A 24,364-nucleotide genomic window follows, 5' to 3' on the forward strand; every position below is an offset into this window, starting at 1 on the left:
TTGAAGGCACTATGGTGCTTGTAAGAGAGTGTTTATTGTACTTTAGTCAGCATTTGTAGGTTCTTTTTTTTTTTTAATTTTTTTTAACGTTTATTTATTTTTGAGACAGAGAGAGACAAAGCATGAATGGGGAGGGGCAGAGAGAGAGGGAGACACAGAATCGGAAACAGGCTCCAGGCTCTGAGCCATCAGCCCAGAGCCCGACGTGGGGCTCAAACTCACAGACCGCGAGATCGTGACCTGAGCTGAAGTCGGACGCTCAACCGACTGAGCCACCCAGGCGCCCCCCCAGCATTTGTAGGTTCTTGTAATGGGAAGGATTTCAGGTTATCTAACATTCCATTGCTAGAAATAGAAGTTGAACAGTTTTTTTCTGATTAGAGTCACTGCTATCATGGTGAAGCTATCGGACGAGTGTGAGTATTTTATGTGAAAAAATGGGCTAAGTTTGGGACAATAAATATTCTTTCCTTTTTTCCTTATCTCCCCAAGAATCATCCAGAGAACACTCTAAAGGCCGATCTGCCTGTGTCCACTTCAGCCCCAGTAAAGGCAAGGATGGAAACAGGCATCCAGGAGTCTCCTCTGTTGAGAAGTCCGGAGGTGAGACAGTTGGTGAGCGGCGGTGTGACAAGGGGAAAGGCTTCTTGAAGCAGCCCTCCTGTATCAGGGCGGCTGGGCCTGATGAGGAAGGAGAGGACCCCGGTTGGGCAGCTGCAAGCCTTCCACAGCAGGATGGCCACCGGAAGCCCGGCAGGCGGCAGGACCCAGCACCCAAGGCCAGGTGTGCTTCCCAAAAAAGGCGCATTCAAGAGCTCAGAGGAGGAAGGGGCTCCCCGGCTGGTTCTAGCCGGCCTGGCAGTGCCAAGGGGGAGGTGGTCCACGCTGGGCAGCATCCTCTCCACCATCGGACACCAAGAAACAAAGTGACACAGGACAAGCTCGCAGGAGGGATCTACTCAGATTTGCCACAGAGCACAGAGGTGTTGAGGTCGGGAGTCAGGAAGCTGGGAACATCTGCCCTGTCTGAGGACACCCAGCTATCCAAGGAGACTGATCCAGCACCTGGTCCCCTCTCTGGGCAGAGTGTCAATATTGACCTTCTCCCCGTAGAACTGCGGCTGCAGATAATCCAGAGAGAAAGGAGCAGGAAAGAGCTGTTTCGCAAGAAGAACAAGGCGGCCGCGGTCATCCAGCGGGCCTGGAGAAGGTAGGACGATGGGGGTGCCACGAGTCTCTGATTCTGTGGTTGTCCTGATGCTCCTAACATGACACGCCCTGTGCTCAAGTGGCATTTTCTAGTGAATTCCACGTGCTGGCACAAGGCCAATTTTACTGAACCCGCCCATAAAATTCACTCACGTGTAGGTCCTAGTTATTTACATTGGATGAGCTATTTGGAAGATGTTTTTGCCAAGAAAGGTAGGAAGCACCCAGGATAGCCTGGAGTCAAGGAAAAAAGCCTCAGTGTGTAACCAGGAAGCCTGAGTTTCGGGTTTCTGACAAGTTATCTGACCTCGGGCAAATCACGTGGCCTCCCTGACCCTCAGTTTCCTCACCTGTAAAATAGGGTTTAGTAATCGCTGCACCCATCCTGTTTATACGGCAGGCTGCTGAGTGAGATAGTGTGCACTTCGTAATTTCTAAAGTACTACCCTTGGAAGTTATTTTATTTTTCATTTTATGTTTTTACTACCCACAAATTAGTCACACCCCAAGTACCTAAGCCAGGGTGCGGTTGAGGGGCTGAGTATTAAACATATTGCAACAACCTGTGAGAGCACCTGCCAAGCTCGGAATGTTGGGTAGGTGCTAGGAATAGTGGTGGAGGCTCCCTGAAATACGGAGACAGATCTCTCCAGGCAGGAATCTCGGGAGGACTGGAGGAGTCCTTTGCGACCAGTTTTTCACATATTTCATAGTCGCCTCCATCTATCTGCAGGTCCCACTAGGGCCTAAATCTACATTAGGCCTTAGTAATGACCAGCGTCTGGGGGAGGGCTGGAGCCACTGCCCACAGCTGGGGGTCAGGTGGCCTCCATCGCCAGAGAGGAAGGTTGACGGGGGGAACAAAGCAAGCAAATCACTGCGAGCACAGGTGTGCCGCATGTCAACACCCTTGTCAGGAGATAAAAGGGCAGAGAGACCCTCACGTTGGCAGAGAAAGAGGAGAGAGCGGGAGAGGTTCTTGTGAGATCCAGGGAGAGGCCTCAGGGACTGTGGTGCCAAGGACTGCCTGGCCGGAAGCCGGGCGATCTGCTCCATGCTGGCACGGCCTTTGCTACAGTGGGTCCTCGTGTCCGTTCAAGCTGCTGGTCTTATAAAGTCACCTCCTGCCTGAACCCCTTTGCTCTCCCAGCCATCCCAGGAAGCCATCACGATAGGGATCAGTGTTCCCATTTTTCAAGCAAGCAAATGGTCTCAGGAAACATGACTTGTCCTGGTGACACAGATCAGGCACTTGAAGCTCGGACTCAAGGGCCTTTCCCATATGTTCTCAGTAAAGGCAGTGTTTGCAGCAGTCAAGATAACGGCAGCGGAGGCCGGCCTCACGCTCCTCACCTTAGAACAGGCTGGGGGAAAAGGGCTGCCTGGATGGTGCTCCCGCTCGTCAAGGTAATGTTGTTACAGGGGGATGTTTTATTACTGTCATTAATACTAGTACTTGGCATTATTAGGCACTTGTGCCAGATGCTGTTCTAAGTAGTTTTATGTGTGTTAACTGTTTTTTAAATATGGAACGCTTCATGAATTTGTGTGTCATCCTTGTGCAGGGGCCACGCTAATCTTCTCTGTGTCGTTCCAATTTTAGTATATGTGCTGCCGAAGCGAGCACTGTGTTAACGGATTTAATCCTTCCCAATAACCGTGTGAGGCACTGTTCTTATCCCCCATTTCACAGATGAGGAAACTGAAGCACAGAGAACTTAACCCACCAAGGTTGCAGAGCTAATAAGAGCTGTACTGGCTTGAAGCGGAGATAGTCTGACTCTGAAGCCATAGATGGGGATGGTCCTTGCTCTCCCTCCTTGGGGAGTTCTGCCAGGATGTGCACTGGCTACCGTCCCAGAGGAACTTTTTAAGTATTTCAGCTGAAACTTGGGATCGAAACAAGCCAACAAGGTGTACCATATCAGGCCCCACAGCTGCTCCCTAGCTGAAATGCCTTCCAGTCAAGCTGTTTCTTTGACTCCTTTGAAGAGTCAGAAGCTGACAGGTCCTGTCCGTAAGTGTGCATAGCAGCAAATGAGCCTTCAGTCATCCCCCCAGGAACAGTGGGCTCATAGTCTGTAGGCCCATCTGGGGAGGCAATTACACAGGCCCTCTGGCTGCACCATTGTGCAATTCTGAGATGGGACTTTGACTCCCAAAGGGATTGTGGGATGCTGCGCATTGTGGGAAGTCGCATGTCTGGTGACAGTAGAAACAGTCCCATTGATTCTGTTATACTGCCTGTGCATCTTGTTTTAAGTACGGGAGCTCACAGCACTGTCCTGGAGCAGGGTATGGTGTCTGACACGAAACCTAAGGAGCAACGAGGGGTGGGGTAGAGCACAGGGCTTGGCACACGCGTGCTCCACAAATGCAGACTATCGTAGGAGACATGTTGAGGACGGAGACGGGCAGACTGGGAAACGGGCAGGGGTAGGGTGAGCAGCATGAACCTTGGGCCCTGAGGCGGTGAGTGAGGCTTAGTCTTAACGTGTGAATCTTATTACCAATCAAGACTTTATTTTCAGTGTTGAAACTGGATACTGGATGACCTAAGTGAGGCTGGAGAGTTGCTGTGGCTGAGAGCAGTTGTTGTGTTAAACACTTCCGTCTTCATCTAAACATTTGTAAACTACCTTCCTATCAGCTCTTCTCTAGCATGTTGTGAGGTCAGTAAGCAAGGCCGGGCTGGACCATAAGGAGAGCCGTGAACCCTGGGCTGATAGGTATGACTGGGCATCTTAGGACTCTCAACAAACCAGAAGTGCTATTTTCCTTGAAAATAGAAGAACAGAGGCTGTTACTCTAACCCCTGGCACCATCCTATCATCTGGACAGAGACTCAAAAGTCTGCATTCCGCTATCAATTAGGTGGAAACTGTACACGGTGAAAGCCAACACCTGGGCTTCCCAGTGAGTTTTCTGCCTACAAACCAAAGAAGCCGAACTATGGAGCAGTATTGCCCCGTTATCTCCAGCTTTTCTCCATAGTTGGCTTTTTGGAAGTGTGATCTATAGTCTAGTAGAGAGGTGCCTGGTTTGGCATGCTACAGGAAAAAGAAGAGTCATGCAGTTTGAGTGAAATCGGCCTTTACGGCAAGAGAGAAGTACCTAGTACCTGCGCCTAGTACCACAAAGACTTCTCAGCAGACTTCAGGAAGACGTCATTTCCCATTTGGTGTATGGTAAAATCAGGCATGGGGCCTGTTGCTTTCTGCAGCACCTTATAAGCTCACTAGTAACTCATCAGCTACCAACCCGATAATGAACAGTGATGCAGGTTTCCTTGAGAGGCTCCAAAACAGCTGTGTTCAGTAAGTTTTAGAGTGCATGTGGGATAGACCCCATCAACCCAATGTTAGATGTAAAGACAGCCATCATCCCCATGTCCCATACCTTTCTCCCACTCCAGGCCCCACCCTGCAACAGAATGAACCTAGTAAAATACAGCTCTTACTTTTGCCGTCCTTTTTAAAACCCTTTGCCGATGCCCACTAAGTACATAGTACAGATCAAAGTCCTTAGCAGTATTTGGCTGTTAGACCAGACAGCACCGAGTTTGAATGTTGGTCTCTCCTGGCTCTAGCTGTGAGACCTTCTGCAAGTTACTCAGCCTCTTTCCCCACCAGTTTCACTGAGCTGTAACTGACCTACAGCCTTGTATAAGGTGTACAGCATAATGACTTGGCTTACACATATGATTCCTATGAAAAGATTACCACAATAAGTTTAGTTAACATCCATTATCTCAGGGAGATACTTAAATTGTTTTTTTTTTTCCCCTTGTGATGAGAACTTTTAGGATTTACTCTCATCAACTTTCATATAGACCATAAAGCAGTGTTAACTATAGTTATCATGTTGTCCATTATATCCCCAGCACTTATTTATCTCATAACTGTAAGTGTGTATCTTTTGGATCATCTACACCCAGTTCCTCCTTCCCTCACCCCTTGCCTCTGGTAACCACAAATTTGATCTTTTAAGATTACACGTAAGAGTAAAACCATACAGTATTTCTTTCTGACTTCACTTAGCATAATGCCCTCAAGGGCCATCCGTGTTGCCACAAATGGCAGCATTTCCTTCTTTTTATGGCTGAATAATATTCTACTGTATATATACACCACCATTTCTTTATTGATTCACCCATGGGTGGACACTTCCATGTCTTGCCTATTGTAAATAATGCTAATGTGAACGTGGAGATGCAGGTATCTCAACAGTTTTTCATCTCCTTCTATATAAATCCCCAGAAGTGGAATTGATGCATCATATGGTAGCTCTATTTTTAACTCTTTGAGGGAAATCCATACTGCTTTCCATAGTGGCCAAACCAATTTACTGTCCCATCAGCAGTGCACAAGACTTCCATTTTCTGCACACCCTCACCAACATTTGTTACCTCTTGTCTTTTGATAATTGCCATCCTAACAGACATGATGTGGTATATCATTGTGATTTTGATTTGTATTTCCCCTATTATTAATGATGTTGAGCACCTTCTTGTGTACCTGTTGTCCATTCATGTATCTTCTTTGGAAAAATGTCTATTCAGGTCCTTTGCCCATTTTTATCAATGGATTATTTGGGGTTTTTTGCTATTTAGTTGTAGGAGTTCCTTATATATTTTAGATAATAACCTCTTATCAGATACATGAGTTGTAAATATTTTTCCTCTTCCATAGTTGTCTTTTAATTTTGTTGATTATTTTGCTGTGCTGAATCTTTTTACTTTGTAGCCCCGCTTGTTTGTTTGTGCTTTCAGTGTCCTATCCAAAACAAACAAACAAACAAAAACAAAACAAATCTGGCAACGTATCTGTCAAGGAGCTTTTTTCCTGGGTTTTTTTTAGGAATTTCTGGTCTTACATTTAAGGCTTTTTAATCCATATCAAGTCTATTTTTGTGAGTGGTGTAAGACAGGGATCTAGTTTCATTCTTTTACGTGTGAATATCCAGTTTTTCCAGCACCATCTATAAAACAAATGGTCTTTCCTCCATGGAGTGTGCTTGGCTCCCTTGTCAAATATAATTGAGCATATACACACGGGTTTATTTCTGGGATTTTAGTTCTCTTCCATTGGTCTATGCATCTATTTTTATGCTGGTACCATACTGTTTTGATTACTATGAGTTTATAATAAAGCTTGAAATCAGGAAGTATGATACTTCTCTCTTTGTTCTTCTTTCTCAGGATTGCTTTGGCTATTTGGGTACTTTTATGGTTCCATATAAATTTTATAATTGTTTTTCCTACTTCTATAAAAAATGCCACTGCAATCTTAATAGGGATTTCACTGAATCTATAGATGACTTTGGGTACTATGGATGTTATAATATTCCTGCAATCCGAGAAGACAATTTATTTCATCAGTGTTTTGTAGTTTTCAGTAGAGATCTTTCACTTCTTCAGTTGAATTTATTCCTATCTTACTGTTTTTGGTGCTGTTGTAAATGGGGGTCATTTTATTAGTTTTGCAGATAATTTTTTAGTGTATGGAAATGTCACTTATTTTTGTATGTTAACTTTGTATCCTACAACTCTACTGAATTTGTTCATTAGCTCTAACACTTTCTGGAGTCCTGAAGTTTTTCTATATGTAAAATCATCTGCAAATAGAGACAGAGTCACTTCTTCCTCTCTTTATGTGATGCCTTTTATTTCTTTTTCTTGCCTGACTGCTGTAGCTAGGACTTCCAGTACTGTGTTGAATAGGAGTTGTGAGTGGGCACCCTGGTCTTGTTCCTATTCTCAGAGGAAAAGTTCTCAACTTTTCACCACTGATGTTAACTGTGGACTTGTCATGTTGCCGTTATTATGTAGAGGTACATTTCTTATATACCTAATTTGTTAAATTTTTACCACGAACAGATGTCAAATTTTGTAAAAATGCTTTTTCTGCTTCTATTGTGATAATCGTATGATTTTATTAACGTGACGTAGAACATTGACTATATATTTTGTTTCTTCTTGATTCAGTCTTACAGGTTTCTAATAACTTCCATTACTTCTAGGTTGTCCAGTTTGTCATATAGCATCTTATGGTTGTTCCAGTTCATAGTAGTATCTTATGGTCCTTTGCCTTTTTATTGGGGATCAGTTGTAATGTCTCCTTTTTTAATCATAATTTTGATTTGGATCATCTCTCTTTTTGCCTTGGTTAGTCTAGCTAAAGTTTTGTCAATTTTGTTTCTTTTCAAAGAACCAAGTCTTAGTTTTGTTAATCTTCTGTTGTTTTCCTGCTCTTATTTCTGCTCTAATCTTTATTATTTCCTTCCTTCTGTTAACTTTGGACTTAGTTTGTTCTTTTCCTACTTTCTTAAAGAGTAGGTTATATGGGGCGCCTGGGTGGCGCAGTCGGTTAAGCCTCTGACTTCAGCCAGGTCACGATCTCGCGGTCCGTGAGTTCGAGCCCCGCGTCGGGCTCTGGGCTGATGGCTCGGAGCTTGGAGCCTGTTTCCGATGCTGTGTCTCCCTCTCTCTCTGCCCCTCCCCCGTTCATGCTCTGTTTCTCTCTGTCCCAAAAATAAATAAAAAACGTTGAAAAAAAAAATTAAAAAAAAAAAAAGAGTAGGTTATCAGATCTTTCTTGATTCTTAATGTAGGCATTTATTACTCTGAACTTCCCTCTTAAAACTGTTGTTGCTGCATTCTATAAGTTTTGATGTGTTGTATTTCATTTTGGTCTCAAGATACTTTGTTTTCCTTTTATTCATTCTTTGATCCATTGGTTGCTCAGGAAAAATGTTAACTTCCATTTATTTGTGAATTTCCCAGTTTTCCTAGAATTGATTTCTAGTTTCATGCCATTGTAGTTATGGTTACTTTTATTACCTTTTTTAACGTTTTTTTAAGTTTATTTTGAGAGAGGTTGAGAGATCACAAGCGGGGGAGGGTCAGAGAGAGGGAGAAAGAGAATCCCAAGGAGGATCCATGTTGTCAGCACAGAGCTGGATGCAGGCCTCTATCTCACAAACCATGAGATCATAACCTGAGCTGAAATCAAGAGTCAGACACTTAACCGACTAAGCCACCCAGGTGCCCCTGAAGTTTTTAAACTTTTAAAAGTACATAATGCACAACCATTATCATATTACAAACTCTAATTTTGACTATATGTTTACTATTACCAGTGAGTTTTAGGCTACCTTAAGTATTTATGATGTTAACTAGCATCCTTTTACTTTCAAAGAATTCCCGTTAGCATTTCTTACAAGGAAGGTCTAGTAAGATTATGAGCTACTTCGGTTTTCGTTTGTTTTTTCTCTCTTTCATTTCTAAAGGACAGTTTTGCCAACTATAGAATTCTTGACAGTTTTTTCCTTTAATATTTTGAATATATCATCCTATTCTCTCCTGGCCTGAAAATTTTTTGTTGAGAAGTGCATTCATAGTTATATATAATTTTTCTTTTGCTTATTTCAACATTAGACTCATGACAATATAGTGTGTCTCAATATAGTGTGTCTCAGCTTCATGGATCTCAATGTCCATTTCTCTCTCCAAGTTTGAGAAACTTTCAGCTATTACTGCCCTAAATATATTTTCTGTCCCATTCTTTTTCTCTTCTCAAATTCCCATAATGCAATTCATTTTAGCATGTCCTATATAAGTCCCATCTACCTTCTTCACTTTTTCATTCTTTTCTCCTTCGCTCCTCTGACTACAGAATTTTAAATCCCCTGTTTTCTAGGTCACAGATTCTTTCTTCTACATGGTCGAGTCTGATTTTCAGGTTCTCTATTGAATTCTTCAGTTCAGACGTTGTATTTTTCAGCTCTAGGATTTCTTTTTCTGCACCACCACCCCCCATTTTTCTTTGTTGAATTTCTTTTTGTTCATGCATTATTTTGCTAATTTTATTTAGTTGTCTGTGCATTCTTGTAATTCACTAAACTTTTTTAAAGAATTCTGAATTGTTTGTAGAACAGTTTACAGATCTCCATGTCTTTTAAAAATTTTAATGTTGTCTTTTTGAGAGAGAGCACACGTGCATGCACAGGTGGGGGAGGGGCAGAGTGGGAGGGAGACACAGAATATGAAGCAGGCTCCAGGCTCTGCACTGTCGGCACAAAGCCTGGTATGCGGCTCGAACTCACGAACCACGAGATCATGACCTAAGCCAAAGTCAGATCTTTAACCAAGTGAGCCACCCAGGTGCCCCTCGCAGATCTCTATTTTAGGGTCAGTTACCAGAACTTTATTAGTTTCCTTTGGCATGGTCATGTCTACCTGATTCTTTTGTGATTCCTAATTTCTGATGCTGCTATCTCAACATTTGAAGAAGTGGTCTACTCTTCCATACTTCATAGGTTTGCTTTAACCAAGAGTTCTTCACCAGGCAGCTCAGTTTGGGTTTCTGGACATGTCTACTAGTAACATTCTTGGGCAGATGAAGGTTGCTTTTAAGGCCGTCTGTTTTTGGGCAGGGCAAGCTCTGAGGTTGGGGTGGGGCAAGGGGTGGGGTGTGCTGCTAGCTGGGAATAGTTGAATAGGACTGCTGAGTTGGTTCTCTGCCCAAGCAAGGCTTTAGGATGGGCTCTGCAGGTGCCTGGGTTTTCTAGTCAGGCTTACTAGTAGGTGGGGCTATGAAGTCACTTCCCTGAACTGACAGAGCAGCAGGACAGGCCATAAGGCCTGCACAGGTTGTTTGGGGACTCAAGTCAGACAAGATTGTGCATGGAGTTTCCTGGCCAGGTGGGGCCACCAGTTTTGCAGTGCAGACAGGGATAGTACCAGGTTGTGCTTTCTCTTCAAGTGCCACTATAACAAGGTCTTTGGATGGGCTACACAGCTTTCCTGTGTGATCTGGCTAGGTTTCCTGGTCAGATGGGCTGAAGGCTCTATTCAGCAATGGCTAGGGCTATGAATCACTTTCCCTGTTCATGGAGAGCATGAGAACCAGCTCCAAGGCCTAAAGTTTTGTGGCTGACTCAAGCTGACCTGCACCCCAAGGTCCCTGGCTATACAGGGCCACGGTTTTTGCTTTGCAGATAACCAGCTCTACCTGCTATACCTCTCCAGGTGGTCTGTCCAGGCTTTGGTCAGGCAGGGCCAGGAGCAACACTCATGTGTGGGCCAGGTTATGCCTCAGCTCCCCTGCCTGAGTTGAAGCACACCAGACTTCCAGCGGTGACAAGTCTCTTTAAGAACCACTCAGGCACCCTGCTGAGTTCCCTGGTCAGACCGCACCTCTGTTTTGGCTCTGCAGATGAGCAAAATTAAAGATTGGGACTACTACTTGGACACTGCAGGTAGGAACTTGGTCTGCAAAGACCCACATACTGGTTGTTGCAAGCCCCTACCTTCCCCATCACAGACTCCCAGTGGCCAAGTCCCACAGATTCCCTGGCAATCCCCATGGGATGAGACCAGAGTGGGGGCTCCCAAGAAGTGACCTACAATGCTGGGGGTGCTGGATTCCACCCTGGGTTCCTTTTTCCCATTTGAGGAACCATAGGCTAAAGTCATTTTGGTGTGGTGTTACACCAGCCTGATGGAGGGGCAGTGCAGTCTGCATGTAGCTGTTCCTCATATACCATTGTAGTCTGTCTTGGCCCCTGTGGTGCATGGTCTCTCCCATGTTCTAGGACTTTCTCAGTGGTGTCTTATCCATGAATAGTTGTTAGTTGTTTTGGTAAAGGGAATAAGGAACAACCTATGTTGTCATCCTGGTGTGATGTGCCATCTACTCAGCCCTGTCTACTTGATGGATTTTCACCTTAATCGTGAGGAATGTGCCTGACATGGCTCTGAACAAATGTTGGCTCCTTCCAGTGTAGCCTAGCCTTCCATCCTTCTTCACAAAATACACAATGCTTCGTACACCTCTCATTACTTTCCTGGCACAAATGTCCATATCTCCACTTACGCCAGTTCTGCCTAGAGTACCCTTCTCTGCCCAGTAAGCTCCTATGCATCCTTTAAAGCCCAGCACAAGTATCAGCCTTATAAGGCCTTACCAGACCACCAGGAATTATCAGTCTCACATGATCTCATGCAATCTAGCTCCTCAGTTTTACATAGTACTTCTCATTTATTTACACATTAGCCCAACCCACCCTGAGGGCAGATTCATCTGATTCCTAGTTCAGGAACTGTTTGATTTAAAAAAATAATGATTTTTTTTTTTTCAACATTAAACCTACTGCCACTGTAAATTAGGAATGGGAGCTTAAATGAATCTCCCAGTTCAGCAAACTATACCTATAGCTTCTAGGAACCCTAAGGAAACTTTCTTTTCTCAGTACTGTGATCTTAAAGTCTCTCCTCTCTTCTGACCTCACCAGCTACCAGCTTAGGAAGCACCTGTCCCACCTTCTGCACATGAAGCAGCTTGGAACCAGAGATGTGGACAGATGGAACCGAGAGTGCCTGGCATTGCTGCTCCAAGTTTGGAGGAAAGAACTGGAACTAACCCCCCCAAAGACCACTGCAGTAAGCAGGACCACGAAGAGTCCATCCAAGGGCAGCTCAGGCACAAAGTCCACCAGACACTTAGTACTCAAGCAGATCTATGGTAAATGTCCTTCTGGGCACGTTGTAGTTGACAACAAGCACCCCCAGAGTGTTGCATCAGAATCTGAAATGGGATTTAATTACACTGGGCAAACCTCCATTCAGATAGGAACTTTACTTCCAAGAACCAAGAGAATTTTCAACACACATTTAATGCCTCCCCTCCAGCAATTCTAGCTCGGAACTGGTTTGATGATGCATTCTGGCATCTCAATCAAGAGGTCTTCTGCTGGCCTTCATTACCCTTTAAACCCCTCCAGACCACTGCTTGGGTCCTCCCCTTATATTACCCATTTGGAGGGCTCCAGAAGCAGGAACACCTTGCCTGCCTCACTTTGACCTTCCTTATGCTAAAATAGTACAGGGCTGCCCATCTGTGGGAATGCCCCAGACCCACGCACAATAGTAAATACTTGCTCAGCAGATGAATTGCTTTAAATTGGGACATTTTCAGCTCTGGAAAGAACCCATTCAAATAAACTCAGCAGAGAAGAGGCCTAGATAGCTCCCCAGAAGAAAAAAGTTGAGCCAAGGCACTTGAGAAATAGATCTGCAGCCCAGGCAGCAAAATCTCAGGACTTTACTCTGGGCCTACATGGTATTTCCACACCATACCTAATTTCTCTTGGCAGATATCAACAAGCTCAAGCCTTTACCTCAAAAAGTTACTTAGAACTTGGTGAGGCCACAGCTAACCTTGGTCAGAGAGGAATAGTCACTGTTGGTTGATTTCAGGTTGTTCTCAAGAAGGGAAAGTTCCTCATCCCACAAGATCTTCCAAAGCCCATCCTGTGCTGCATCTCAATTCAGGTAAGGTAGCCACTGCACTGGCAAAGCAGATTGGGAAGACAATGTGGGGAAGCATTTGCCTTTTTTGTTTCATCCTCAAAGATGGAAGACATGAGGACAGAGATTGCTAGGAATTTCCAATGGTCATTTCCTTTGAGGTGTACATGTTTTTCATTCCCCTTTCGTGGAATTATTACTGCAATCAACATGCCTCCCTAACAGGCAAGTTATTTTCACAACCACAAGTTATTGTTAACATTACCTCCAGTAGAGACAATAAATGGTACTTTTACATACTTGTTCACATGAAGGGGGGAAAATGAAAATACTGTCATTCTTCAAAGTAATACCTTGGGAATTCTTGTTCTGTATTGATTTCACATTAAGATTCTTCATCTCCTTCCCAAACTTGAGAGGTTCCTTAACCACAAATTCTGGCCTTTGCCTTTCACGGCCCATGAAGGGGACATGTAATATCTAATAACACGTCCTGCTCAGGCTTCACCGTGCACAATTTCACTCATGCTCATGGAACTTTCTTTTCAGCCGCAAGACAAGAGTATTTTACTCTGGGCCCCCTTCATTCACACCAGCATTAAATCTGGGTGATAAGTTCAGTGCTGTCAGCAGTTAATGCCAGATCCAGTGTTGTTCATGGGTGGCTATGGCAACACGCTCCCCCCACCCCACCCTTGCTGATCCAGTCATCCTGCAGGAATAGAGTGCAGCTGGAAGGTGAACAATGACTGTCAGCGTGAACTTTAACATTCATTTAGTTTTTGATTGGGTGGGGGGGGGGGGGGGGGAGAACCTGGAGGTAGGGGGCAGTGTAATTACTGCCCAATCTTTAATATGGGTTGGGCAACTCATGTAATATAGGCAGGCTGATCAGGGAGTAGTGGATAGGGTAGTTAACAACTGTGGGCCTTATTTCCTTTGAAACTTTCCATGTTTAAAAAAAAAAAAAGCTTTTGTTCTACTTGAATGAATTGAAAATTAGTTTCAAAAACAATGGTCAGACAGAACTACCAGAAAAGTAGCATTTAAATAAAACATTTTTTTTTTACTTAGTCCTGGATTTTTCTCTTGAGACCATCAGAAATCATAAAAATGAGGTGTTTAGAAACACAAAAGGTTTTTAGTCAAAGGGTTCACAGTTAAGGGACGAATAAACAAACTCAAATATACTTAGTGGTTTTTTGGGATTTCACATGAACAAGTAGCTTGTTTGTCCTACACATGTAATTCTAAGTGGCTTGAAAACAGACAAGGTCTTAAGAGAATCTTTTCCTAACCCTAAATGGGGGAACACAAGGTTTTGTTAAGTCTACACATGTACATTAAGGCACTATCCAGTGAGCTGATTATCAGAGCTGCTAATTAGTGTAGCTGGAGCCCATATATGTTTCATACAGAAAGCATCTATAAATAGTTTCCATGGAAATGGGCATCTGTGATTCCACATTGCAGAAATTTCTGTGTGTCAGTTGTGCCCAACTGAACCAAAAAGAGAACATTAATTTTGGTCTTCTCCATGAATAAAAATGTTAGTTCATTTTTTTTGCTTTGAGAATTCCATGGGGTTAAGGATCTTCTGATTTGCTCACTGTCTATTCACTTTTAGGAAATTATTTGGCACACAGTAGGTGCTCAAATACTTAAGCAAGGATTGTTGCTCCCAACTTCCAGCATAGGAGAGGCTTTAGTAGTGCCTTTACCTCTTTAAAGAGGAAGCAGAAAGTGAGCTGGATATAGCAAAGTATATAGCCTCCTTGGCCTGTGTTTCTCTACATGCATTTGGGAGACTCCACAATCCCTGTTTTCTCTAGTCCTTCAACAGCAACCCCCGTATACCACCCACAAAATAGCAGCATAGTATTGGTCAGAGAGCATATACATAGAACTTATATATGTATATAAATATATAACCTCCAGGGTGCACCTGGGTGGCTCAGTCAGTTAAGCATCTGACTCTGGATTTTGGCTCAGGTCATGATCTCATGGTAGTGAGATCAAGCCCTGTGTTAAGCTCTGTGATGAGCATGGAAGCCTGCTTGAGATTTATTCATTCTCTACCCCCACCCCACCCCCCCCAACCACTCCCTTCTGCCTCTCTCCCTTGCTTGGGCTCACACTCCTAAATTTGGGAGCCCTTCTTTTTAAATATAAAAGAACTACCTTTAAAAAGCCCATTCCAATGAATGGAATAACCATGGCTCAAGTGATTACTACTAATGATAACCCCTTTGTATGAATGCAGAATATTCCTGCCCATCTACAGATGGGTATACAGATAACTCAAGACTTGATACAGTAAAGGCAGCCAAAACAGAATTCAGTATCAGTAGTTCACTTTAAATAACCATAATAGGGGCGCCTGGGTGGCGCAGTCGGTTAAGCGTCCGACTTCAGCCAGGTCACAATCTCGCGGTCCGGGAGTTCGAGCCCCGCGTCAGGCTCTGGGCTGATGGCTCAGAGCCTGGAGCCTGTTTCCGATTCTGTGTCTCCCTCTCTCTCTGCCCCTCCCCCGTTCATGCTCTGTCTCTCTCTGTCCCAAAAAAAATAAATAAACGTTGAAAAAAATAAATAAATAAATAAATAACCATAATAAAACCAGGAGAGAAAAAGACATGTTTGTAACTTTCTGAAACTATTCACCTTTCATGTTTGCTCCTTTGCTCCACAGAGAGAGGAAAAACAGAACAATTTGGCCTCAGCAAGAGGGTTGAATACATCACTGTTTTCCAACTGTGACATCTTAAAAGTTTTCATCCTATAAGTAACTTCAAAGTCATAAAAAGGCCTAAAAATACCCATTTCAAGGTTGATATGCCTATCAGTCTGTCATCCTTGAAGATAGTAAATTTTCAAATGAAATGGCTTTCTAGAATGTACTATATAGCCTAGTGTGTGGTACATGGCAAGTTGAGAAATACGTGTGTATATGTGTTTGTGTTATGTATGACCTACATAAAGAAAGCTATACCAGTTATTCTAGACAGACTGAAGACCTAGGTCCCAGTCCCAGCTCAAGTACCTGGCCTCTCCCAGTCAAGGTTCTTCAAGAGCTGTCAGGTATCAGGGCACCTGGGTGGAAGTGTCCAACTTCGGCTCAGGTCACTGCCTCATGGTTCATGAGTCCAAGCTCTGAGTCAGTCTCTGCACTGATAGTGCAGAGCCTGCTTGGGATTCTCTCTCTTCCTCTCTCTGCACCTTCTCCACTTGTGCTTTCGCTCTCAATCTTTAAAAATGTCCTATATATGGGGCGCCTGGGTGGCGCAGTCGGTTAAGCGTCCGACTTCAGCCAGGTCACAATCTCGCGGTCCGTGAGTTCGAGCCCCGCGTCGGGCTCTGGGGTTCTGTGTCTCCCTCTCTCTCTGCCCCTCCCCGGTTCATGCTCTGTCTCTCTCTGTCCCAAAAATAAATAAACGTTGAAAAAAAAATAAAATAAAATAAAATAAAAAAATGTCCTATATCTTGGAGGATGATGTAAAATGCAAGGTTGGTAAGTCACCTGTCTCTACAACAAACTGGCTGTCACCTTCCTAGCTCCCTGGATAGTCCATATCTAAACCTTTACCTCACCAGCAATGAACTTTTCAGTATTAAAAATAACAAATATCTCTCTGGTATTTGCTTTTAACAGTGAGCAACTTGCAGTGTATACACCTCCTTGAGAATAGTGGAAGATCAAAGAATTTTTCTTATAACCTGCAATCAGCTACTCAATCAAAAACCAAAACAAAGCTTCGACCACCTGTGGAGGAAGACCGTGTCCGGGGGAACTGGAATAGCTAGTGCAGAGTTCTAATTCTCTGCTGATTAACTTTTCCATCTTGAGAAAACTTTAATATTCATGCCTCAAGCCTTATTAGCCTGAAAACATGGTAACAACTGAATGACAATGTCAGGATGTTTTCTTTCTGCTCTTATACAGCACTGTTAGCCTGTGCTACAACCACCACAGTAGACTATACCCGTGCAAAACTTCCTAGCTGTCTGCCCTCACTTCAGTCAGTACAGCTATAAAGTAGAACACATAATTAACAGTAACGTCTAAGCCAAACTAAGAACATGAGCGCTAACATGAGATTTCTGCCAGCCAGCTGATGCAAGCCTGGTTTTTTGGCTCCAGGGAAGAACCTACATGAGAGGGGGAAGAGCCTGTCCTATAGCAGCCATTTTTATCAGTTGGACCAGACCATTCATGCATAACCTACCAATTCACTTGTATTTTCTGCCTGACCTATAGGTGAGCAAGCTTGTCAAAATGCCATTCCTATTGGCAGGGAAAACTGCTAAACCTACATACATTCAAGCTATAAGAACACCTGGCATAAATTTCAGTGGTTATAGGCTTTTTCACATTTTTTAAAAAGTTTTATTTATATTTGGGGTGCCTGGGTGGCTTAGTCGATTAAGCATCCAACTTCAGCTCAGGTCATGAACTCATGGTTCATGGGTTCGAGCCCCCTGTTCTGACAGCTCAGAGCCTGGAGCCTGCTTTGGATTCTGTCTCTCCCTCTCTCTGTTCCTCCCCTTTGGATTCTCTCTCTCTCTTCTCAAAAATAAAAAAAAAAAATTGTTTTTGAGAGAGAGCGTAAGCAGGGGAAGGGGTGGGAGTGGAGTGGGAGGAAGGGACAGAGGACTGGAAGCAGGCTCTGCGCAGACAGCAAGCTTGATTCGGGGCTCAACCTCACAAGCTCCAAGATCATGACCTTAGCCGAAGTCGGATACTCAACCAACTGAGCCACCCAAGTGCCCCAGTTTTTTCACATTTTTAAGAGCAAAGCTACCATAGGAATGTAGACAGAAGGCATAAACAGTGGCATGTTAGGCCCAAATATTTGTAGTAGGAGCATTTCCATTTTCTTAAGATTATTGCCACCCGTCCTGACAGGTAGAGATAAGCAGCAATAAAGTGTTAGTTACCTTGATTTTTGTTACAATTTGCTAATTATTTCATAATTCTGAAAATAGTTAATCCTTGAACAACCAGGTTTGTGTGGGTCCTCTTAACATGGATTTTTTTCCAATAAATGTATATAGTATCAATAAATATAGCCATGGTACTGCAAATGTGTTCTTTTCTCTAGCTTGCTTTATTATAAGAATTGCGTATATAATACGTATACAAAATAGGTGTAGAGGTGCCTGGGTGGCTCAGTTGGTTAAGCGTCTGAGTCTTGACTTCAGCTCAGGTCATGATCTCCCAGTCATGAGATTGAGCCTCGTGTTGGGCTCCACGCTGAGCGTGGAGCATGCTTAGAAGATTCTCTCTCTCCCTCTTCCCTTTCCCCGCTCTCACTCAGAAAAAAATATGTGTAAATTGATTATCAGTAAGGCCTCTGGTCAACAGTAGGCTATTAGTAGTAAAATTTTGGGGTAGTCAAATGTTATACATGGATTTTTTGACTGGGGGTGTGGGTGTCAGCATAAATCACTATATATGGCTTATAATTTTAAAAGAATTATAATGGTCATTAGTAGAAAGTAATTTTGAAAGAAGAATTATCTAAATCAAACCAAGTACCATTTGAGGAAAACCTCAAACAACCGTAGTACTATCTTGAAATCTTGCTCCTGCAGAAGGAGCTAGAAAACCTCTGTAAATAACAGAACTCCACAGTGAGGAGCTGAATGTCATGATGGATAAAGGCAACCATTCCCAAATAAAAAATTGGTTTCTGTTGCTGTCTCAATGAACTAGAACTGAGACCACAAAGATTCGTTCTTGGTAAATAACAGAAGGTACTGTATCATTCCATATTTTGTAAATATTTAGTTTCTATGAAATGCAAAATACTCTACCCACCTGTGACCAAGTATAATGTCCTGGTCCAAGAAGCCAGCCTGTGTTATTTTCCTACCTTAATGCAAAGGAAGGTTCATAAACAACTTCTTTAAAAGTTCAGCTTTAATGACAAACATTACATCAGTTTCTCTTCAAAATTAGATAGACATGAATAAACAACTTCAAACAGGAGGTACCATGGTGCCTCTTACTGTACTCAATACACTGTACTCAATGCAGTGGGCCCCTGGGGATGCCCAGTGATATACACATTGAAGCAATAATGTAAGTCTGTGAGCCACTGTTCTTGAATACTTCCAGTCTTCAATGTCTGCAGAGAAAAACAAAAGTAATTTGAGAATTATATCAAAGTTGTTATGCTACCTGACAGTATTTTTCACGCCCAAACGAGATCTCAGAACCACCGCAATCCTATCTCCTACATTTATCAATCACCACAGGATATTTGTTAATTGGGCATTACCACAGGTAGTGAAAATTCCCGGGTACAACCTCAAGTACAAGTGCTACCAGTTTCTCGTTTCATCTGTTCCTTCTCAAATATTGCCAGGAACTAATGACATTTCACCATCAACCATCTCCACACTCTGGACTTCCCTTGGTATGCTCGAGTCTCACAATCTTTGCATTAACATCAACTGAGAATAATTCTGCAAGGCCGACTGACAATCTGTCATTCTCTTCCTTATAGAGGTGAGCTGGTTCTCTAACCTCTGAACAATCCAAATTCTTGCCTTTTCTTCCCTTCTATTTCTGAATTATTCTGCTGCTTCTTTCATTATTTCTACAAGCCTACTGAGAATATTCAGAACGTGAACTTGTGTTATATACACATATAAGCTCTATTACTCTGAAGTACTACTACAGGTATCAACTAATAAACCCCCAAATACCTATAGAAAAAACCTCTAACTCTTCCAAACCAAAAACACCAAAGGAATCCTAGACAGCTGCCCCTGCAAAACAGATACAGATGAATGCAGAACCAGCCATTACACAAAGCAGAAGCCTGCAACTTCTTAACTTCCTCGTATTCTCCAGTGAACTAAGTGACTAGGAACTGGCCGTAAGCCTATTCCTGCTAAATGTTTTCAGTGACAACTAACATTTGTTGAGCACTTAATGTCAGTTTCACTAAAAACTTTACCTGAATGATCTCACTTTATGGTTACCAAAACTCAATGAAGTTGCTATTCCTACAGCTAAGTAAAACAACTTAGCTTAGGGGCCCCTGGGTGGCTCAGTCGGTTGCACGTCGGGCTTTGGCTCTGGTCACGATCTCACAGTTCTTGAGTTCAAGCCCGCGTCGGGCTCTGTGCTGACAGCTCTGAGCCTGGAGCCTGCTTCAGATTCTGTGTCCCCCTCTCTCTGCCCCACCCCTGCTTGTGCTCTGTTTCTGTCTTTCAAAAATGAATAAACATCAAAAAAAAATTTTTTTTAACAACTCAGGTTTAAAAACATGCTGAATAAGCACAGTTAATCAAGAGTCTGTACCAGAATCCTGGTAGGAATGATTCTGATGCTCTGTACCTTTTCTAAGCTGCCTGCCTGTGACCAATTCAATTTGAATATTTTAAGCCTTTTATTACTGACTCTGGATCAAAGACCTCCCTCTGGCTAAGTGACAGGTGCTAGTCAGCAGGGGAAAACCTGGGAAATCACCACAGTGGGCTTCATTCCAGGAGTCAGTCAATGCACTGGAGGCCTAGCCTCCCCAGAGAACCCCACCCATGCCCTCCTCATGAATCCCTTTTCTAGTAATAATACAAAGCCCTGTTCCATGCTTACCGTGATATTCTTGATGATCTGCTGCACCAAGATGGCATTGGTTAACATATGAGTCCTGAGGGGTGCATGCTGAAGCAGCAGGCGAAGCAGCTGGCCCACAACAGGCAGCTCCTCAGGTCCAGCTCTGTTCACCCGCAGGCTCTGCAGCATCAACCTGAGGACTCGAGGCAGGAGAGCCAGGATGGAGACACAGACCCCCCACAGCTTGTCCCTACAGTAACAGACAAAAATGAGCCAGTGAGCCAACACACACAAAAGTACCCTTTCTGTATTTTCCAAAACTGAAAATGTCCTTTTAAGAAATGTGGTGTTTTCTGATAAAACCCCACAAATCAAAACTAACAACTGGGTTTCGTCACAGCTGAATAAGCAAATCCAATGAAGAATCAGCTGTTCTCCCCTACTTGGTAAGTTCCAGGAAGCCTAGCAATCAACACTTTCCTGGGCTTACCAGGACATTCTTAAAGCTCTGGTGATCATATATAACACAGAATTAGCCAAAGAACACAATAATCTACATATGCATACTGTTTTCTACCACTGAACATTATTCAACTATCATACCATCAAAAATCCCACTGGATGGGGCGCCTGGGTGGCGCAGTCGGTTAAGCGTCCGACTTCAGCCAGGTCACGATCTCGCGATCCGTGAGTTCGAGCCCCGCGTCAGGCTCTGGGCTGATGGCTCAGAGCCTGGAGCCTGTTTCCGATTCTGTGTCTCCCTCTCTCTCTGCCCCTCCCCCGTTCATGCTCTGTCTCTCTCTGTCCCGAAAATAAATAAACGTTGAAAAAAAAAAAAAATCCCACTGGTAAAATCAGAATATCCCACTGGTAGAAAGAAAAAAAACTTGGGATGCCTGGCTCAGTCAGTAGGGCATGTGACTCTTGATCTTGGGGTCATGAATTCAAGCCCCACTTTGAAAGTAGTTTATTTAAAAACAAAAACAAACCATGAAATTTTAATGCTGTGCCCTGGATTCTGAGCCTCTTCAATGTTTTAAACAGGGCAGATATGCAGAGAAAGATGTATTCACAAGGAACCAAAATGGATTTCAGAAAAGAAGCCAGTCAGTGGACTGCTACCATGTTACTAGATTATGAAAGGCCAGAAATGGTAAATCCTAATTTTAGTAAGCACCATTCCCTTGGTTTCACTATAGGGCAGAACAAAAACGTTTTATGATGAAGGTAAATGGACTTGTAGCCAACCACATTAAATGGAGCAATACCCTTTGGACAAAGAATCCAGTGACTGCTAAAGGCTCTGACCTTAGTCTGTTATAGTTTTCGTATTAGGAGTGGTCCCCAGATCCTTCAAAGAGAATCTGACTACCTCTAGATGTGGAAGCAGCAACCCTTTCACAATCTGATCAACCTCCCCAACTCCATCATGCAGCATCTCTATCAAAGGTGGATACTGACTCCATTCTAAGCCAACCAGATCCTCTTTTTGGAGACTTTATTTGGAGTATTGACTCATGCACAGCCAGGCTAGGATAGCCACGTACAAGGAGAAAAAAGCCAGTCTGCAGACATAGCTAATAATGAGGCAAAGGCACAGAGATAAAGACTACACAATCCAGAAGAAAAAGTAGAGAAAACCACTTTGGTTCCTGATGGGTTTCAATTCCTGCCTCCAAAATTCCTAGCCCTTGGGTTTTATTTTATGAGTTACTCCTGTAATGACCCAATATATTCATTGTCTACTTTAACTTGAGTGGACTGCTGATCAAAACTGTGCTAAAAAGGCTCATGGATTCTACATAATACTAAATATAAGTACAGTGAATGGATCAATAAAGTTTAGTATTCCACCTTCACACAATTAAAGAAAACTGTCAAGCCAAAGAGAAATACAAGAGACCTGGGTACCACAAGCAACAGAAGAAATACCGTACGAACAGCCATTCCTAGGTTTTCCTAAGAGTGTATATATGTGTGTGTGTGTGTATGTGTGTATATATTTATATATATAATTATATATTATATAAATATTAATATTGGTTGTTACATAATTGTTAATTATCGATTATATTAATATTATAATTATATATATTATATATGAATATTTATATGTGTATGTGTGTATATATATTTATATATGTGTATATATATACATATTTATATCTGTATATATGTGTGTGTATATGTGTGTATATATGTGTGTGTGTGTGTGTGTGTGTGTGTGTATAAAAGATCTTTGACAGCAAAACTGGTAAGTTGGGGTACATTCACATGACAAAATACTGTAGAGCACCTGTACTGGAGCCAGTTGTGCTCAGAGCCCATATTTGTAAATAGTTTTATTGAAACACAGTCACATGCATTCATTTACATGTAATCTGTTGCTGCTTTTGTGTTACCAGGGCAGTGTTGAACAGCTCTGACAAGAGACTTACTGGCACGAAAAACCTAAAATATTTTATTATCTGACTCTTTACAGAAAAGTTTGCTTAGCCCTGGTATGGAGAAACAAAAATGAAATCAGTTTTTCAATCAACATGAATGACAACAATGGTTACAATCAAATCACAAAAACATACAGTAGGATATTCTTAAAATATGCCAAACAAAAATTATATTGTTTACAGATACACACAAAATTTTTAATTAGAAGGCAACTTAACAAGAAAACTACAGGGGCACCTGGGTGGCTTAGTCAGTTAAGCATCTGACTTCAGCTCAGGTCATGGTATCACAGTTGGTTATGTTCCACCCACATCGGGCTCTGGGTTGACAGTTCAGAACCTGGAGCCTACTTCAGATTGTCTCCCTCTCTCTCTGCCTTTCCCCCACTCATACTCTGTCTCTGTCTCTCTCTCTCCTCTCTCTCTCTCTCTCAAAAATAAACATTAAGAAAAAAAACAAAAACAAAAAACCTATAAACTCAAAATGGCATCACTCAGGTGAAGGCCCTAAGTCAGTAAACCAAGACTTAATACCTAACCTAACTGCAGTTTCAACCCCCCAAAAAACTTTAACCAGTCAACATGGGAACTTCTTGATCAGCACTAGGAAAAACGTACTGACAGATCCTTACGATTCCGGAGAGTCTCCCTGCCTCAACAATGGATTCTTTACTAATAATTTCCTTCTTTCAACTCCCCGTCTACCTTTAAAAAACTTTCCTAGGGGCGCCTGGGTGGCTCAGTCGGTTAAGCGTCCGACTTCGGCTCAGGTCACGATCTCGCAGTTCGTGGGTTCGAGCCCCGCATCGGGCTCTGTGCTGACAGCTCAGAGCCTGGAGCCCGTTTCGGATTCTGTGTTTCCTTCTCTCTCTCTGACCTTCCCCCATTCATGCTCTGTCTCTCTCTGTCTCAAAAATAAATAAACGTTAAAAAAAAATTAAAAAAAAAAAAACTTTCCTATTCTGTAGTCCTTTAGAGCTCCCCTCTACTTGCTAAATGGGATGCTGCCCAATTAATTAATCAATTAATAAACCCAATTAGATGTTTAAAATGTACCAGGCTGAATTTTTGTTATTTAACACGCAAAAGTGATCTCTGGGGGGTATAGAAGAGAAATCTAACTAGAGATTACACAGAGTGTGTGTTGATGATGTTCTATTTCTGAACGTGGAAGTTGGTTAAATGGATATTCAGTTTAAACTTACTCTTTATATACGTGTTTATTCTTATGATATATAAAAGTTAAAAAAACTAGAAAGACAATTAAAATGTTAACAGGCAATAGAATAATTTTTATTTTCTGATCTTTGTTCATCTGTTAGATTTTTTTTAAAAACCTTCTACAAAAAATTTTAACGTTTATTTTTTGAGACACAGACACAGAGCATGAGCAGGGGAGGGGACACAGAGAGAGAGGGAGTCACAGAATCTGAAGCAGGCTCCAGGCTCCGAGCTGTCAGCACAGAGCATGAGGTGGGGCTTGAACTCACAAATCACGAGATCATGACCTGAGCCCAAGGCAGACACTTAACTGACTGAGCCATCCAGGCGCCCCAAAATTTTAACAGGCATTACCAATAAGAACATAAGCATGAGAATACTTTTTTAAATTAAAGTGACATGTTCCAAACTATGCTAGAAACTTTAGTATGAATAGTAAGAGCTAAAGTACTAATATAAACACCAATATCTTAGAAATTTCCTTAAATCCAAGAATTTAAAGATTTTTACTCTGGCTAGTTTTAATAAAGGCTTGTATTTATTAGTGATTGCATTCTTGTAAAGGTAGATTTTTTTTTCCTTGCTAGACCTACAGCAACATTAATAATG

At 42.6% G+C, this 24,364-nt stretch overlaps 2 protein-coding genes and 1 non-coding gene across 9 annotated transcripts in view; 1 reads left to right on the forward strand and 2 right to left on the reverse strand.

Moving 5' to 3' along the window:
• The window catches only part of INVS (inversin), a 158,240-nt gene extending 140,638 nt beyond the window's left edge, over nucleotides 1-17,602 (forward strand). For 4 of the 6 annotated variants that reach the window (XM_025912772.2, XM_086683592.1, XM_086683593.1 and 1 more), the window contains 4 exons: nucleotides 493-1,210; nucleotides 11,506-11,735; nucleotides 12,470-12,544; nucleotides 16,170-17,602. In XM_025912772.2, the coding sequence (XP_025768557.1) occupies nucleotides 493-1,210; nucleotides 11,506-11,735; nucleotides 12,470-12,544; nucleotides 16,170-16,321 (1,175 nt within the window). In that variant the 3' untranslated portion in view covers nucleotides 16,322-17,602. Of the gene's footprint in view, nucleotides 1-492; nucleotides 1,211-11,505; nucleotides 11,736-12,366; nucleotides 12,545-16,169 lie in introns of those variants that run through there. The other 2 variants (XM_086683594.1, XM_086683591.1) reach the window with 2 other exon arrangements.
• Nucleotides 2,730-2,836, reverse strand: LOC112851607 (U6 spliceosomal RNA). Its single transcript, XR_003222792.1, has one exon. It is a non-coding gene; the product is annotated as a U6 spliceosomal RNA (small nuclear RNA).
• Nucleotides 17,603-18,422: 820 nt separating the features above from the next.
• TEX10 (testis expressed 10) overlaps nucleotides 18,423-24,364 on the reverse strand; it is a 62,402-nt gene continuing 56,460 nt past the window's right edge. For both annotated transcript variants that reach the window (XM_025935270.2, XM_086683596.1), the window contains exons 14-15: nucleotides 20,127-20,337; nucleotides 18,423-18,648 (exon numbers count right to left, since the gene is read on the reverse strand). In XM_025935270.2, the coding sequence (XP_025791055.1) occupies nucleotides 18,535-18,648; nucleotides 20,127-20,337 (325 nt within the window). In that variant the 3' untranslated portion in view covers nucleotides 18,423-18,534. The remainder of the gene's footprint in view (nucleotides 18,649-20,126; nucleotides 20,338-24,364) is intronic.

This window comes from Puma concolor, chromosome D4 (genome assembly GCF_028749965.1).
Source record: "Puma concolor isolate L17-30 chromosome D4, mPumCon1.1.hap2, whole genome shotgun sequence".
In the NCBI taxonomy this organism is placed as follows: domain Eukaryota; kingdom Metazoa; phylum Chordata; class Mammalia; order Carnivora; family Felidae; genus Puma; species Puma concolor.